This window comes from Lytechinus variegatus, chromosome 1 (genome assembly GCF_018143015.1).
Source record: "Lytechinus variegatus isolate NC3 chromosome 1, Lvar_3.0, whole genome shotgun sequence".
Classification (NCBI taxonomy): domain Eukaryota; kingdom Metazoa; phylum Echinodermata; class Echinoidea; order Temnopleuroida; family Toxopneustidae; genus Lytechinus; species Lytechinus variegatus.
Genome location: NC_054740.1, coordinates 79,649,350 through 79,662,645, shown reverse-complemented (window position 1 = coordinate 79,662,645; position 13,296 = coordinate 79,649,350). Strand labels below are relative to the sequence as shown.

Sequence of the window (13,296 nt, the reverse complement as noted above, 5' to 3'; positions counted from 1 at the left end):
ATCGCTATATTCCTGTGGAAGACTTTAATCTAATGCATTTTTAATCGGACTGAACAGGATATATTCTTAAAAACATTTGTAATAAATAAATTAAATTATCTACCCATTGAACACATACACCCCCACGCGCACCCTAACCCACTCCCACACACTCTAACACACACACGCCCATAAGTGAAACTCGCCATGAAATAAGAACTACTTGTACTTTAATATTGCAACTATGTATGTTCATTAATGAAACGAAGCCAAAAAAAAAGTCACGACTTTAAACCAACCATTTAGGAATATGAAAGTAATTTTTTTTGTAAGCATTTAAGTAACTTGATTAATACGATGTTGATTACTTTTCTTATGAAAGGAAATAGTTTGAACTTTTCATTTAATTTGATGTTGTATTAATATTTTTACACTCATAATTTAATATGATAGCATCACCGCAGCTGATTATTACTCCAAAGATTCTACCCGAAGAATTACCATTTCATTACACAATGAAAAAGGGAGAAAAGAAATACGTATCGTATTAGTTAAGTTTTGCACTATAAGAGACTTCCAAATTATTTTCTTTGTATATAGACAGAGGGGAGAGATCCGATGGGAGAGGGGGGATGCATTTTGAAAACAGAACAGACATTTTGAATTTGAAGCAATAGAAAAACAAAAACGTCATGAAAACATGAACAACGCAGCTGAGTGACATTTAAAAAAAAGAAATTTCAATAGTCAAACATTATAGGACTTCCTGTTACGTTATCTGACGTTGTCTTATCATAATCATCATATGACTTTTACAGGTTTTCATTCTTATGATACTCGATCTGCCAAGGACTTTCACTTTTTGTAAAATGTGAACATCATACGCAAAAGCCACTCTCTTATTTAATGCCCCCAATTTGTGGAGTTCTTTACAAAAAGATATCAAAACTTCAGTACCATTCCGGTTCTTTAAACGTAAGGTGATCTAACTGCTTTCGTTTTGCCAGAAGAAATTTAAATAAGTCTTCATCACTCGCCTTCTTTATATCTTTGTTGGTAAGCTAGTCTTGAAGTATAAGTTTACTTAGCCGTTAAATTTGCTCGAATACATTTGGGCAAAAATAGAGTAAAATATTGATAAGTTTTAACGAAAATCCGTCAAAGAATATTAAGAGAGTTTAATGTTTTACATTTGCTTTATATTTTGTTAGATCAAACACGCGCATGATACCTCATGACTCACGCAATTCACTTTAATTCTCACATTTTGACGGTCAAACTGGTTACATAAGCATGTTTCTTTGTAATTCTATGAAAGAAAATATATTTAGTTGAATTTATATTATAATACATCCTATATAAATAATGATAGTAGGTATTCATATAGCGCCATCTACCTATAAATATTCTATTCTGAGGCGCGTTGTTATTATTATTACCCCGGCTTTAGCTCGAACCGCCTTTCTGCTCTCATGCATTTAAGGAATTAATACTGCCGGATACCCATTCACCTCACCTCGGTTGAATGCAGCAAAATGTGGATAAATTTCTTGCTGAAGGAAATTACACCATGGCTGGGATTCGAACCCACGACCCTCTGTTTCAAAGTCAGAAGACTAATCCACTGGGTCACGCAACGCTCAAAAAAAACTACTCTACAAAACAGGTAGCCGCTTGTGCCGTTGCAGATTTTTCCCCAGTGGGTCCTGTATTTGTCCATGGCTATTATACTTTTCACACTGCATTTCCTTAACCCCGTACTATCCTTAACCCCATACTATCTTTGGGAGTTTCACATTGTCGTCTTATCTCCATACTATTTGCTTAGCCGGGGTTAACGCCTTAACTATTGCACGGTTCATGGATATTGATGATTTTGCCACACAGAGCGTGATTAACGTGAAATTGTGACTTCTGTGATTGGCTAATGTTTAGCCTCACTCGATTCTTAGCCCGGTTTCGTTTCACACTGCATCTCTTAGCACCGCAATTGGCCGGCTAATCCTGTTTTTTGGCAGGGCCAGATAGTACCGTACTATTTACCGTGCTATACCAATCTGCTAAAACGTAGTGTGAAGCTGAAGTGGGACAACCTAGACCCCAGGAAATTGGTGGGGCTAAGACCCCCCCCCTAGCCCCGCCAATTTCCCAGGGTTAAGGAAAATATGTGCAGTGTGAAAAGCATATAAGTATAGTATGAAAAGCAAGCCTTCTAGCTAGACGACATAGGGTCCCACGACGTATCATAATGCATATGGGGCGCTGCTGGCATGCGACTTCACAAAAATTAGTTCTTTGACGAATTTCCTCCAAAATTTTATGAATCTTTTGGTATTCTGCTATTATAAATACCACCTTTACGAAGTGGATGTATCTTTTTTAATTCTCTAACTTCACATGAATCCAATCTCTTCCTGTTCTAAATTTTCCTTTAGTACCACAAGTCCGCCAACAGGCAGGGTATCGTGTTCCTTGGTTGCATGCAGTCCGGTACCAGGACACATCCCATTCTCTTTAGGGCCGGACCGGAAGTTACCAATATTCTTGGACTTCAGTTTGTCCACTGTCACCATGGTAACAGCTTCATCCGAATGGCATCGGTCTCGGATGCTATCAACTTCGATCCAAGACGAAGTCTTCATCCGGCGTAAGATTTCAAACATCCTGCGACAACGTGGAAAACAATAGATCAAAAAGAGCAGTGCAGTTGGTCAAAAGGCGTTCCCTCCAGATATATTGATGTGATTGAATCACACAATGATCAACATCTTTGCATTAGGTAAAGTATGATTTCACCTTTTTTAAAGTTTCTTCATCCTTTTATTTCCGATGTAAATATAGGCTATTTTTGTACTTGAAAAACCCATTGATTTTTACTTTTTCAATCCACAATTTTACAAAATAGCAGATGTAATCTTTGAATACAGCTTTTTTTAAAATATGCAATCACTATCTTGTTTTTTTTTAAATACCGAAGGAGGGCGCTAAACATCCTTACGAGTCAAATTATAATTTATTGAATGGTCTTAATTCAGGTTTTGTATTGGGAATGATATGGAAGCTTAAAAGTGCCACCGAGATGTTGAGATAATTATCTTGGGAAGTCGACATCATGATAGCAAAAGATCAGATAACGAGATCCTGGATCTCATCATGTCCACATCTTTTAGAAGAGATGATCAGACGACAAGATCCCGGATCTCGTCATGTCGACATCTTCAAGAAGAGATGATCAGATGACAGGATCACGGATCTCGTCATGTTGACATCTTGTAGAAGAGATGATCAGATGACAAGATCTTCTATCTCGTCATGTCTACATCCAGTGGAAGATATGATCAGATGTCATGATCTCGTAACTCGTCACGTCTACATCTTTTAGAAGAGATGATCAGATGACATGATCATTGATCGAAGATCTTGTCATCTGATCATCTCCTCTACAAGATGTCGACATGATGAGATCCGGGATCTTGTCATCTGATCCTCTCTTCTACAAGATGTCGACATGACGAGAACCGGGATCTTGTCATCTGATCATCTCTTCTAAAAGATGTCGACATGATGAGATCCGGGATCTCGTCATCTGATCTTTTGCTATCATGATGTCGACTTCCCAAGATAATTATCTCAACATCTCGGTGGCACTTTTAAGCTTCCATAGTATGAGATATACAATATAATTAGCATTAGCACCTTTACCAAAGCTTTTGACAGTCTCTATTGGCTAAGTGCGGAGCCTTTAAAGTGCCATTGACTTGACGACTTGACAAGATACTTTATCTTGCTATTTCGACATGATAACCTTATTATGTCGACATGGCGAGATATGTTATCTTGCCAAGTTGACTTATAAAAAGTTATATGTCAACTTGGCGAGATATTTGGACTCTCGCTGGGCCTTAGAAATATCATATCTTGCTATGTCGACATAATGTTTTATAAGTCGACTTGGCAAGATAAAATATCTGGCTATGTTGACATATAACGTTTTATAAGTCAACTTGGCAAGATACTGTATCTCGCCATGTTGAAATATAGATTTTTACAAGTCGACTTGGCGAGATAACGTATCTCGCCATGTCGACATGATAAGGTTATTATGTCGTCATGGCAAGATAAAGTATCTCGCCAAGTCGTCAAGTCGATGGCACTTTAAAGGCTCCGTAGCTCAGTATGAGATATAGGCAAAAACGATTCACATTTTTTTTTCAAACCAGAAAGGTTTTTAACTTACAGTTGTTTGGTAATGCGCTCGCCACCGCTCCGGTTGCTCTTGTGTCGTATGGCCTTCTTGGATCCAACTAGTATGACTACGTCAGGCTTGGTGAGGTCCTGTGGCCACTCATACACGAAGTGATCTTTCGGTGGGAGGTTCGATACGCCTCTCTCAATCTCCGACGCTATAGAAAAAGCAGCAGTGCTGTTCCAGAATCTGAAAATTGTACAGTTGAACATTTACACTCAGAGCGTCTCAAAAGCCCAGGATCGGATTTGATCTGGATATCAGTCAGTTGGGGCCACACTCGAACTCCGTTTGGGTTTTAAAAAATCCAAGAATAAGGTCAAAGCTTCCAAGTCATTATGTGACCTGAAAAAGGAGCATGGTCCTAAGTGACTGATATCCTAATCAATGCTCTTCTCTGATATGCCACTGCAAAGAAGAACGAGAGGATGGGTGTATAGGTATAGATGGTATCTCATTTTAGGAAGTAGTATAGTAGCTACTAGAAGCTCATGTGAAGAACTAAGCCTATACTAAAATAAATGAGCGAGAGTGGGGTTCCACAGGGTACCGTTTACGAACCTGTCTAGCACCACAGGTGCATTCTTTCTTGCTTTCTCTACGTACGAACCCAGGATGTAGTTACCCACGGTGTAGTAAGCTGCTTGGACCAGCTTGTTCTGCTTCTCAAACGTCTCCCTGAGATGCTGTACGCAGGATGGTGGAGACTGGAGACGAGTTCCGCCGATCGCTTGACTAAGGCGGAAGGTGTGGTTGGATAAACCTGTAAAAACAATCGATTGATTCATCTTTATTTCTACGCAGTAAACAAAACACAAAACGTTATATGACTGGCTACCATTTAGGAAGTAAAATGATGAAGATAAAAAAGTTGATATTCAAAACAGTAACGGGAAGACATTATTTTCAACAAGAAAGGATAAATACAAAAGGTTCATACACTTTAAAAAAAGATTGACCCAATATAGGGTAAAATGGGAAAATGCATATTGGTTGGGTAAAAAGAAATTTTACACGATGTTGTTTTGAAATAGCCCAATACGGGGTAAACAAAATACCCAGGAATCATGCATGTTCCCTTCCCACCCAAATATTGGGTAAAAATTTACTCATTGTTTTTAGGGTGTATCGCTCTTTTCAAAATGCTTTAGCATGATATTGTAACCTTCATAATAATTATTCACCACGACAGAAGCTCCATTTTGGGTGCCATTAAGCATCATAAACGTAAGATTTTCCACCTTTAAGGAGTCACATTATTTTTTGCACCTTTTTGCTGCGACTGTGGTATTTAGGGTGCAAACTTGAACCTCTTTCTTAGTTTGTTAAACAATTCAAAACATCGCTTTTGGAAATAATAACAGATACATATTACAGAAACGCTTGTAAAAGTATACAAACAATATCTGCGCAATGAAATTTAGGGTAAATAAGAAATAAATGGATGTCTTTGTGGTTTCATATCCAGATTAAGACGAAGTCTCACGACATTTAATAACCAAGAAAATAACGACGAGTGAAGTTTCTGAAGGCCTATCACCCACCAGTTTATTCATTCATGAATATTCATGAGCATTACACATCGGCAAAATTGAAAGATTATGTATTGCTCTTTTTTGCTTTCTATAATAGTCTTCATAATCATTATTTCACTCTCTACATGAAATGACTACAATAATAATAACAATAACAATGATGATAATAACAATAATGAAGATGGTAATAAAGGTAATACTAACAAAAAGAGCAATAACAATATGATATTCATGATATTAATGTTAATGATAACAAGGAGGATATAGATAGCCATAATAGCTAAAGTTGTAGCACTTTTACAAGTAGAATATAGATGTCTAGGAAAGAAGGAGATGGGACAGGACTAAACAAAGATTGAACGCATTGAAAATGGAATAATCGGTTTTTCAATCAACTATACAGTGCGTCCCATGAAACAATTAAAGGAAACTGTGATTCAGTGTAAATTTTCCGGGAATTTTTCCTATCATTATCATAAATTTGCTTCATAAAAAGAATGTACGTGAATGGAAAGATATACTTCTCTTCTTTCATTTGAGACCAATCTCAACATTCATAATGCACGCATGACTGGGTTAGAATAATGAAATGTGGTGGTACAAAATTGCCATTTGCACAAGCAAATTATGATTTTGAGTGAGTTTTGCTCGCTTTTACTGCTATCTATTCAGAAAACAAATTTTATGACTTAAATGTCATTTTTTCTCTTCCATATAAGATCTTATGCGTAAAAGAGAATGAGAAAAAATGCATGAAAACATGCTCGATTTTTATCTATTGGACGGAATGTTGAAAACCAAGCAAAATTTGGATGTTGTTTGAAGGTTTGCATGGTGGCTTGTAAAATCGCTGTGGTTTACGGTACACTATGTGGAGTATTATAGAACACTCCTGAAGACGGACAGTCAACCTATCCGAAACATTGAGTCTGTACTGCTTCTGCTCATCATCTCTACTCGCCGACTCAAGCCAGCACCTCCTCATCCATCCTACTACTCAAGCTGTTTCAACTCATCAATCTCTTCTGTCCTTTTCAGGACTACATTCAACATGTTCAAGAAAGATTACTCTTAAATTTCCACTTTCTCGCCTATCCAATTCTTTTTCTTCTATGTTACTCCATATGGTGTACCGTAAACCACATCAGCAAGCAAAATTTGTTTCCACCAACAAAGCAGCAGCTGGATTAACTGTGAACGCTTTTTCGGCCCGGGGAAGGACAGCCGTTTATTGTTACGGACTGCATGAGTCTATTGCTATGGAACTCCACCCCGAGAAATGCTAGAGATGTAATTGAAAGCAAGTCTGTTAGGTCATTCAAAAAAAGATTGAATCAGTTCGTAAATATGTATAATTATTTTCTTTCTTGTAGATTGACACCTTTTTATGTAGTTTTTTCTGTTTTTTCTTTCTTGTTTATATCTTATTGTTTCTCTTGTTCAAGTTCAAGTTCAAGTTTATTTTCCATTTCCATTATCAACATTACAAGCAAATACAAATCAAACATACATTATAAATATAGACAAAAACAAATGAAATGTGATAACAATGATTACAAATCAATTACAAGTTACAAAATATTTGTAAAATAGTTTTAACAGAATCTGATATGGAAATGAGGGGATCCACTAAAAGCATTGCTTGTAGAGCGTGGATCCCCTAAGAAAGTATATCAAACATTTGTCATCAATGTTTTGGGAACTGAGCTTACACAAGGCCACTTGGCTTTATTTATGCAGTTCCCCATTTCATTTTCATTTTTTTACTCTTGCTTGTAAATATACTGTTTCTCATACCTTGTTTTATAATTTTTTTTATCGAGAATGAAATAAATGCAAATCGAATCGAATTGACTTAAATGTTTTGTCCGATAGTTACCATAGCAACGGCGCTTAATTCTCCGCCAATCAGAATCAAGGGAAGTTTTCAGCTGAAAATTTTGGAAAAACGCTCACCAGGAGTTACTGAGCGACACATTTCAATCACTTTGGTTAGGATAATTTGCATCAAATTTATGCATAATTAATTTTAACTGTCTCCGATAGAATCGATCGTCCAGTGAGCTTCTTTGTCAAATGTACCATACACCTCTCAACAAACATTCCTTGGTGAATTTTTATGATCTCTATATGAGCGATCAGGTTAACATTTTCGGTTAACATTTTGAGGTAAAAAAGAACTTGCAGGAGCGTTTTAAAGAATAGGTGTGGTTCCCGTGAGTAAAAAAAGGCAAACTGCAAGGGGGTTAAAAAAATAGAAAAGTGAAAAGTCCTTTAACAAAACTTTGTCGTGAAACTAAAGAAGACACTGCACTATAAAAGACGGAGAGGGTGAAACTTCAGCTTTTCCCTGAAAGCGCGTCACAGAAGCTGCGTCGTAAAGTGACAAAGTTTTTAAAGTTACCCCCCCCCCCCCCGATCACCATTTTGAAGTAAGCTTTACGTACCTGCTTCACTTGTTCCTTCCATTACGATTACTGGGTGATTATAAGCTCTTTGATTTCCAATGTTACAAGTCGTCGTCAGCTCACAATGGGCTATTCTCATTAATTCACCAGCCTCGGGTAAATAGTCACACTGTGGAATGGAAGTAAGAAGCAACGCCAAATTTCTTATTATCTTGATCTTTATTACAACAAACACAGACAACAAAAGAGTAATGGAAGGAATCTGAATCTTTTACCTTACAAACAATATATATTTTTTGGAAGTGTATTAACCGTGCATAATATGCTAATAATTTAAAAGTGGGTATTGAAACAAATAATAAATATGAATTGAATTACTAAAGTATGAGTAAAGACCCTATCTCACTAACGGAGACGTCGCCGCGACAGTCTCCAACTTATCAGTCGCTGCAGTCGCGGAGACGTCTCGGAGACAAAAATGGCTTGCGCTCTCACCAAGGAGACGTCTCGATGGAACGTTTGAAAGATCATACACCTGACTTGGAGCAGGAGGAGGGATATCAGCACGCGTTCAGTCACGTGGTTTCTGAAGTGGGTCAAACAGTGTGAAGAAGTGTCGCGGAGACGTCTCCGCAATGTATTATAATTTTTTTTGGTCTCCAGTAGGTCTTCGCGATGTCTCTGAGACGTCTCTGAGACATCGCGGAGACATCGCGGCGACGTCTCAGCAGTCGCGGATATCATTAGTCTCCGAGACGTCGCAGCAACTGATGGAGACTTCTCGGAGACGTCGCTGAGACTACAAACAGTCTCCAAAAATATTAAACATGTTTAATCTTCTTGCGACTCCTCGGAGACTCTGTAATTTTCATGAGACGTCTCAGAGATGTCGCGGAGACGTCTCTGCAACTAGCAAAATTTGTAGTCGCGAACTAGTCGCGAACTAGTTTCAAGCCCAGTGAGATACCCCCTTAAACGAAGTGCGCGAAAATTATCATTTTTGTTTGTTATTGAATGCTTTCTAATCGTATATTACATTTCGATAAATTTCAGTGTAATGTAAGGCTTGTTTATTTTTGTGAATTTATTCAACTGATCTTGATTGATGGGGTGGACTTGACCTTCAAACTTTGACGTTTTGTATACATACTCCAGTTGTTTCTGGGCCAGAATAACCCCTGGTCTTTAAGGCTCTACATGATTGACAATATATACATATTCCCCCCGGATATCATCCCCAACGAACTCATAACTATTATCATGATGATGTAAAATTTAGAATAGACGATACCATATGGTATTTGAATGAAATCAATATTTCACCATTTCACGCCTTTCAAGCATGCGGTGACGTGAAGAACACGATGTATGATCATAGTACGTGGGCTAAATTGCCACTGAGTCTACACCAAACTTATTTACCTTCCGTTGGTCTCACCCTACATGGTCGCGTAGCCAGGGGGGGCGGTGGGGGCGGTCGCCCCCCCCCAAAACGTCCCCAAAAAGAAGAAAAAGAAGGGGGAAAAGGGAGAAAAAGGAAAAGCGAAGGGAGAAAAGTGAAGGAGGGTATAGCTTTATTGTTTTTTCTTTCTTTTTTGTCAAAAGAATAAAAACCTAAACGAAATGTTCTTCTCTCTCTTCATACAAAATTTTGCTTCCGCGCTCCGCGCGGGAAAATATCAAAAATGCCTTTCCCTTTGTTTCCCATACCTTTTTTTCTACTCCGTTTTTCTCCTTCCCAGCCATGGGAATTGCAATCTTGCCAAAAATTATAAAGTATATTTGGGTGTGAAGAGTATGAGAAGTATTTTTTTTTTAATTTCACTGACACAAACTTTTGGGTCTTCTGTTCAGAGCGGGTAAACTTTTATACCGTCACTCGATCCCGAAATCCCCAATTGCTATTTCTTCCGCTTTTCAGAACGCAATTTTTGGCTAAGTTCTGCTCAAAGGGGGAGCATTGAATTAGTGTCGTGCTATATGCAAACGTTGGTACGATGAAACTTTATTCTAAATTTATATCGCTGCACATCCATCTCCTGTCCTGTTTTTGCGCCATTGATTTGAAATTTTGAATATCACAGAAGTTTCTTAATCATACAAATGAAAGCGCTTAATATTATGAGCGAAGTTACACAATTTTTTTTTCTTCCAAAATAACTCACAGAAGTTTCCGTGTTTCGCGTACATGGGAAAGGAAAAGTCGCTCTTCAAGCTAATTGCATCATCCGGGCATCATCCCTTTCTCATTTTGAGCTACATTTTTCTTCGTATTATCTATAGAAATATCAAAATTAGAGCAGGTTATGTTTCAAATAAATTTCTAAAATTCAGAGCTTCAAGCCATTCGCGGGAAGAACTATTTCCTCCCTGCATATACCGGCTTCTACTGTTTTACGAGTTAAAGAAATCTAATGTGGATAAAGTTTTTACAATAAAATCTAATGTGACTAAGGTAGGCATTTTATATTCCACTTTTGTTCTCAATTTCTATTTATAAAACGTCTTAGCTTACGCGCTTTGCACGGTAAGAGGAATTATTTGAATTCCTCAATCTTTTCCCATTTTGGAGGCGCTCATCTTTTCTTTTGAAAACAGGTTTTGTCTTTAATCACAGCAAGTCAAATTAATTCGAGTTGATAAGGGTATTAGAGACGCAAGAGACGTCTTCTTTTGATCCAAATTTGATGAGATATCAAAAACTTCGCGCTCCGCGCGGAAACTCCCCCCTCCCTGCACCCTCCCCCCTAGGGAGCGCGCTTCGCGCGCTCTGTAAGTGTTGGCACGCTTATACTTACCGCCCCCTCCAAATTTAAATCCTGGCTACGCGGTTGTCGTTGAGTTCGTCTACTAATACCATGGTCGCATTTGTTCTACGGCGGCCGTACGGCGAGTCGAAAACAGCCGTTTTAACATTTTTGTACCAGCTAAACATAGGTGGTTTGAATAAAAATGAATAAAACGGCTGTTTTCGACTACGGCCGCCGTAGAGCAAATGTGACCAAGGTATAAATCATCTTTTCTAATTGCCTCTTCGCCCAATTACCATACCGTCACCATTTTGTCTACTTTCTAGTTAGGCTAGCATATCAATTTCGTCTGAAATTGGTCTAACACCTCTAAATATATATGATTAGATGAACTATTTTATGAACCAAAGCTAGCCCAAGAGAGTATTACACCAAGTGAGTATGATAGTTGGCTTAAGTGACAATTAGAATAACCTGATATAGTTACCAATCAAAATTGGTTCAGTTATGATGGTGTTAGAAGATGTGAGAATTAGACCATCTGCCATTAATAGTAGCCCAAGTCATGTGTGTGTTGCATGCCAATCAGTGATGGGGGAGGGGGAGGTGGAGCTTCCAAACTAAGCGGACAGCTAGAATACACGACGAATCATCAGATTTGTTTTTTTTTTACGAAAGGTTATTCCGAAGTAATTAGTGATTTTCAGATGTTATTGCAAGCTATATAGTCATAAGAAGTACATCCAAACCGGTGTCGTCACCCCATCCGCACGCCTCCCCCTCCCACACACACCCTCACATACCAACGCCTACACCCTCATGCACATATTATGCATGATGGGAATTTTTTTCTTCAAATTACCTTTGAGAGTACGCTCAGAGCATCATGAAGTCCATGGAAGACACTGTTGTTCTTCCTCGTAAGATAAGCAGGGTGGTACCCTAATCGCTTCACCACGACGAGGCTTTCCTGGACTTCTTTAACATACTCCTCAAGTAGCACAATGGTTTGGGTGCTCCTTCCATCGGGTAGAATACGGCACTTGAAATAGGCTGCTTGCTTGTACTTTAGGGCAAGATTGTGAAGGATACCTTCGTGATCTTTTTGGTAAGTCAATGGTAGAACTACCGTGTATCCCCGTTCGAAGTGATGTGGTCTACCTGGAAAGTAGGAAAAGTTCTTGAAGACGTCACATTCAGGGAAGGCGTACTGGAGATCCGCGAAGAGCAGTTGGTTGCTCCTGCAGTTCTGGACCTTGTCTTGTTGCGTGTCTTGAGGGTTGTAGGCGGTGATCGAATACATGAAACATCCTTGACCTAGTCGGTGAAAACGAGACACAAAGTCTGTCACAGGGGTTAACAGAGGTTTAGTTGGCTTTCCCTCAAGTACCCGCCCTTTCTCAGAACACACCACACTACTGACTTCCTTCGGTACCTTCCTAACCTTGACTTCATTCTGTTTGTAATCGAAGGTTGATCCTTCATCTTGCTCGCATCCTTGTAATATACCAGTCGGGTCTGCACCCTGTGAAAAATATTCGACGTTACAAAAATACACAACTCCTTTGTCGGTTTCAATGGCGGATACACAGTCTAGCCAGTTGACTTCCTCGTCAACGGTGTCGCCACCCTCACCCATCATGTCGATGTTGGATGAAGTAGGCATACTGAGTTCTGATGCAATAATGAGAAGCTTTCGCATCGTGTGCAGTCGAACTTAGATCGTTGTCATTGAGGGGTGTTTGATTACTCATTGAACGAGCGTGGCAAGTCTACAAGCGCGCGGCGTGCATTGCCAGCTGGTGGATAAACAGAGGCATATTGTATGTACTGTAAACATTACAAAACATTGAATTTGTTCATGACTGTGACGTTCTTGTTTGTCCTAATATGTGAAGGTAACAAATCCTCTGTTGGTATGTCAATCCTCTTTTCATCCCAATAAAATGAGAACTAAAAAAAAGAACAAGAAAATGGAAGGAACCAACTGAATCATTATTGGCCCGTTAATAAATCAATATATGAATGAATGGATAGATAGATAGTGATAGGCCCGAATAAAAAAGGAGGTCCCAAAAAGGTAAGTTTATAACAAAGAGCGGCACATTATTTGTTAAAAGAATTAGGTCTTCATTATTTATCACACTAAGGCATGACCATGCTAAGATAATTTCATTTAACAAAAATGTATTTTATAAAAAAACAAAATACAGGGGCACGCCAGTCAACTCGGATAGGGGAGACCACATTTTATTTCATGGGTAGATTTATACCTCGGTCACATTTGCTCTACGGCGAGTAGAAAACAGCTGTTTGATTAATTTAAATTCAAACCACTTATTATGTAGCTGGTGCTAAAAAATGTCAAAAGGGCTGTT

General features: G+C 38.6%; 1 protein-coding gene across 1 annotated transcript; it reads right to left on the bottom strand.

The window, feature by feature from the left end:
• Positions 1–2,370: 2,370 nt before the first annotated feature.
• On the bottom strand, positions 2,371–12,844 carry LOC121424440 (UMP-CMP kinase 2, mitochondrial-like). Its single transcript, XM_041620127.1, has 5 exons — positions 11,781–12,844; positions 8,208–8,337; positions 4,787–4,988; positions 4,217–4,414; positions 2,371–2,643 (listed from the first exon to the last, which is right to left on the bottom strand). Exons 1-5 carry the CDS (start codon positions 12,618–12,620, stop codon positions 2,373–2,375), a joined length of 1,641 nt encoding a protein of 546 aa, XP_041476061.1. The 5' UTR covers positions 12,621–12,844; the 3' UTR covers positions 2,371–2,372.
• Between the last annotated feature and the right edge of the window lie 452 nt (positions 12,845–13,296).

Coding starts and splice junctions, on each gene's coding strand:
- LOC121424440 (XM_041620127.1), bottom strand. CDS start 12,620: ATGCGAAAGCTTCTCATTATTGCATCAGAACTCAGTATGCCTACTTCA. Junction 8,338..11,780: donor CTCTGAGCGTACTCTCAAAG/GTAATTTGAAGA, acceptor TCCATTCCACAG/TGTGACTATTTACCCGAGGC. Junction 4,989..8,207: donor GGAAGGAACAAGTGAAGCAG/GTACGTAAAGCT, acceptor TTGTTTTTACAG/GTTTATCCAACCACACCTTC.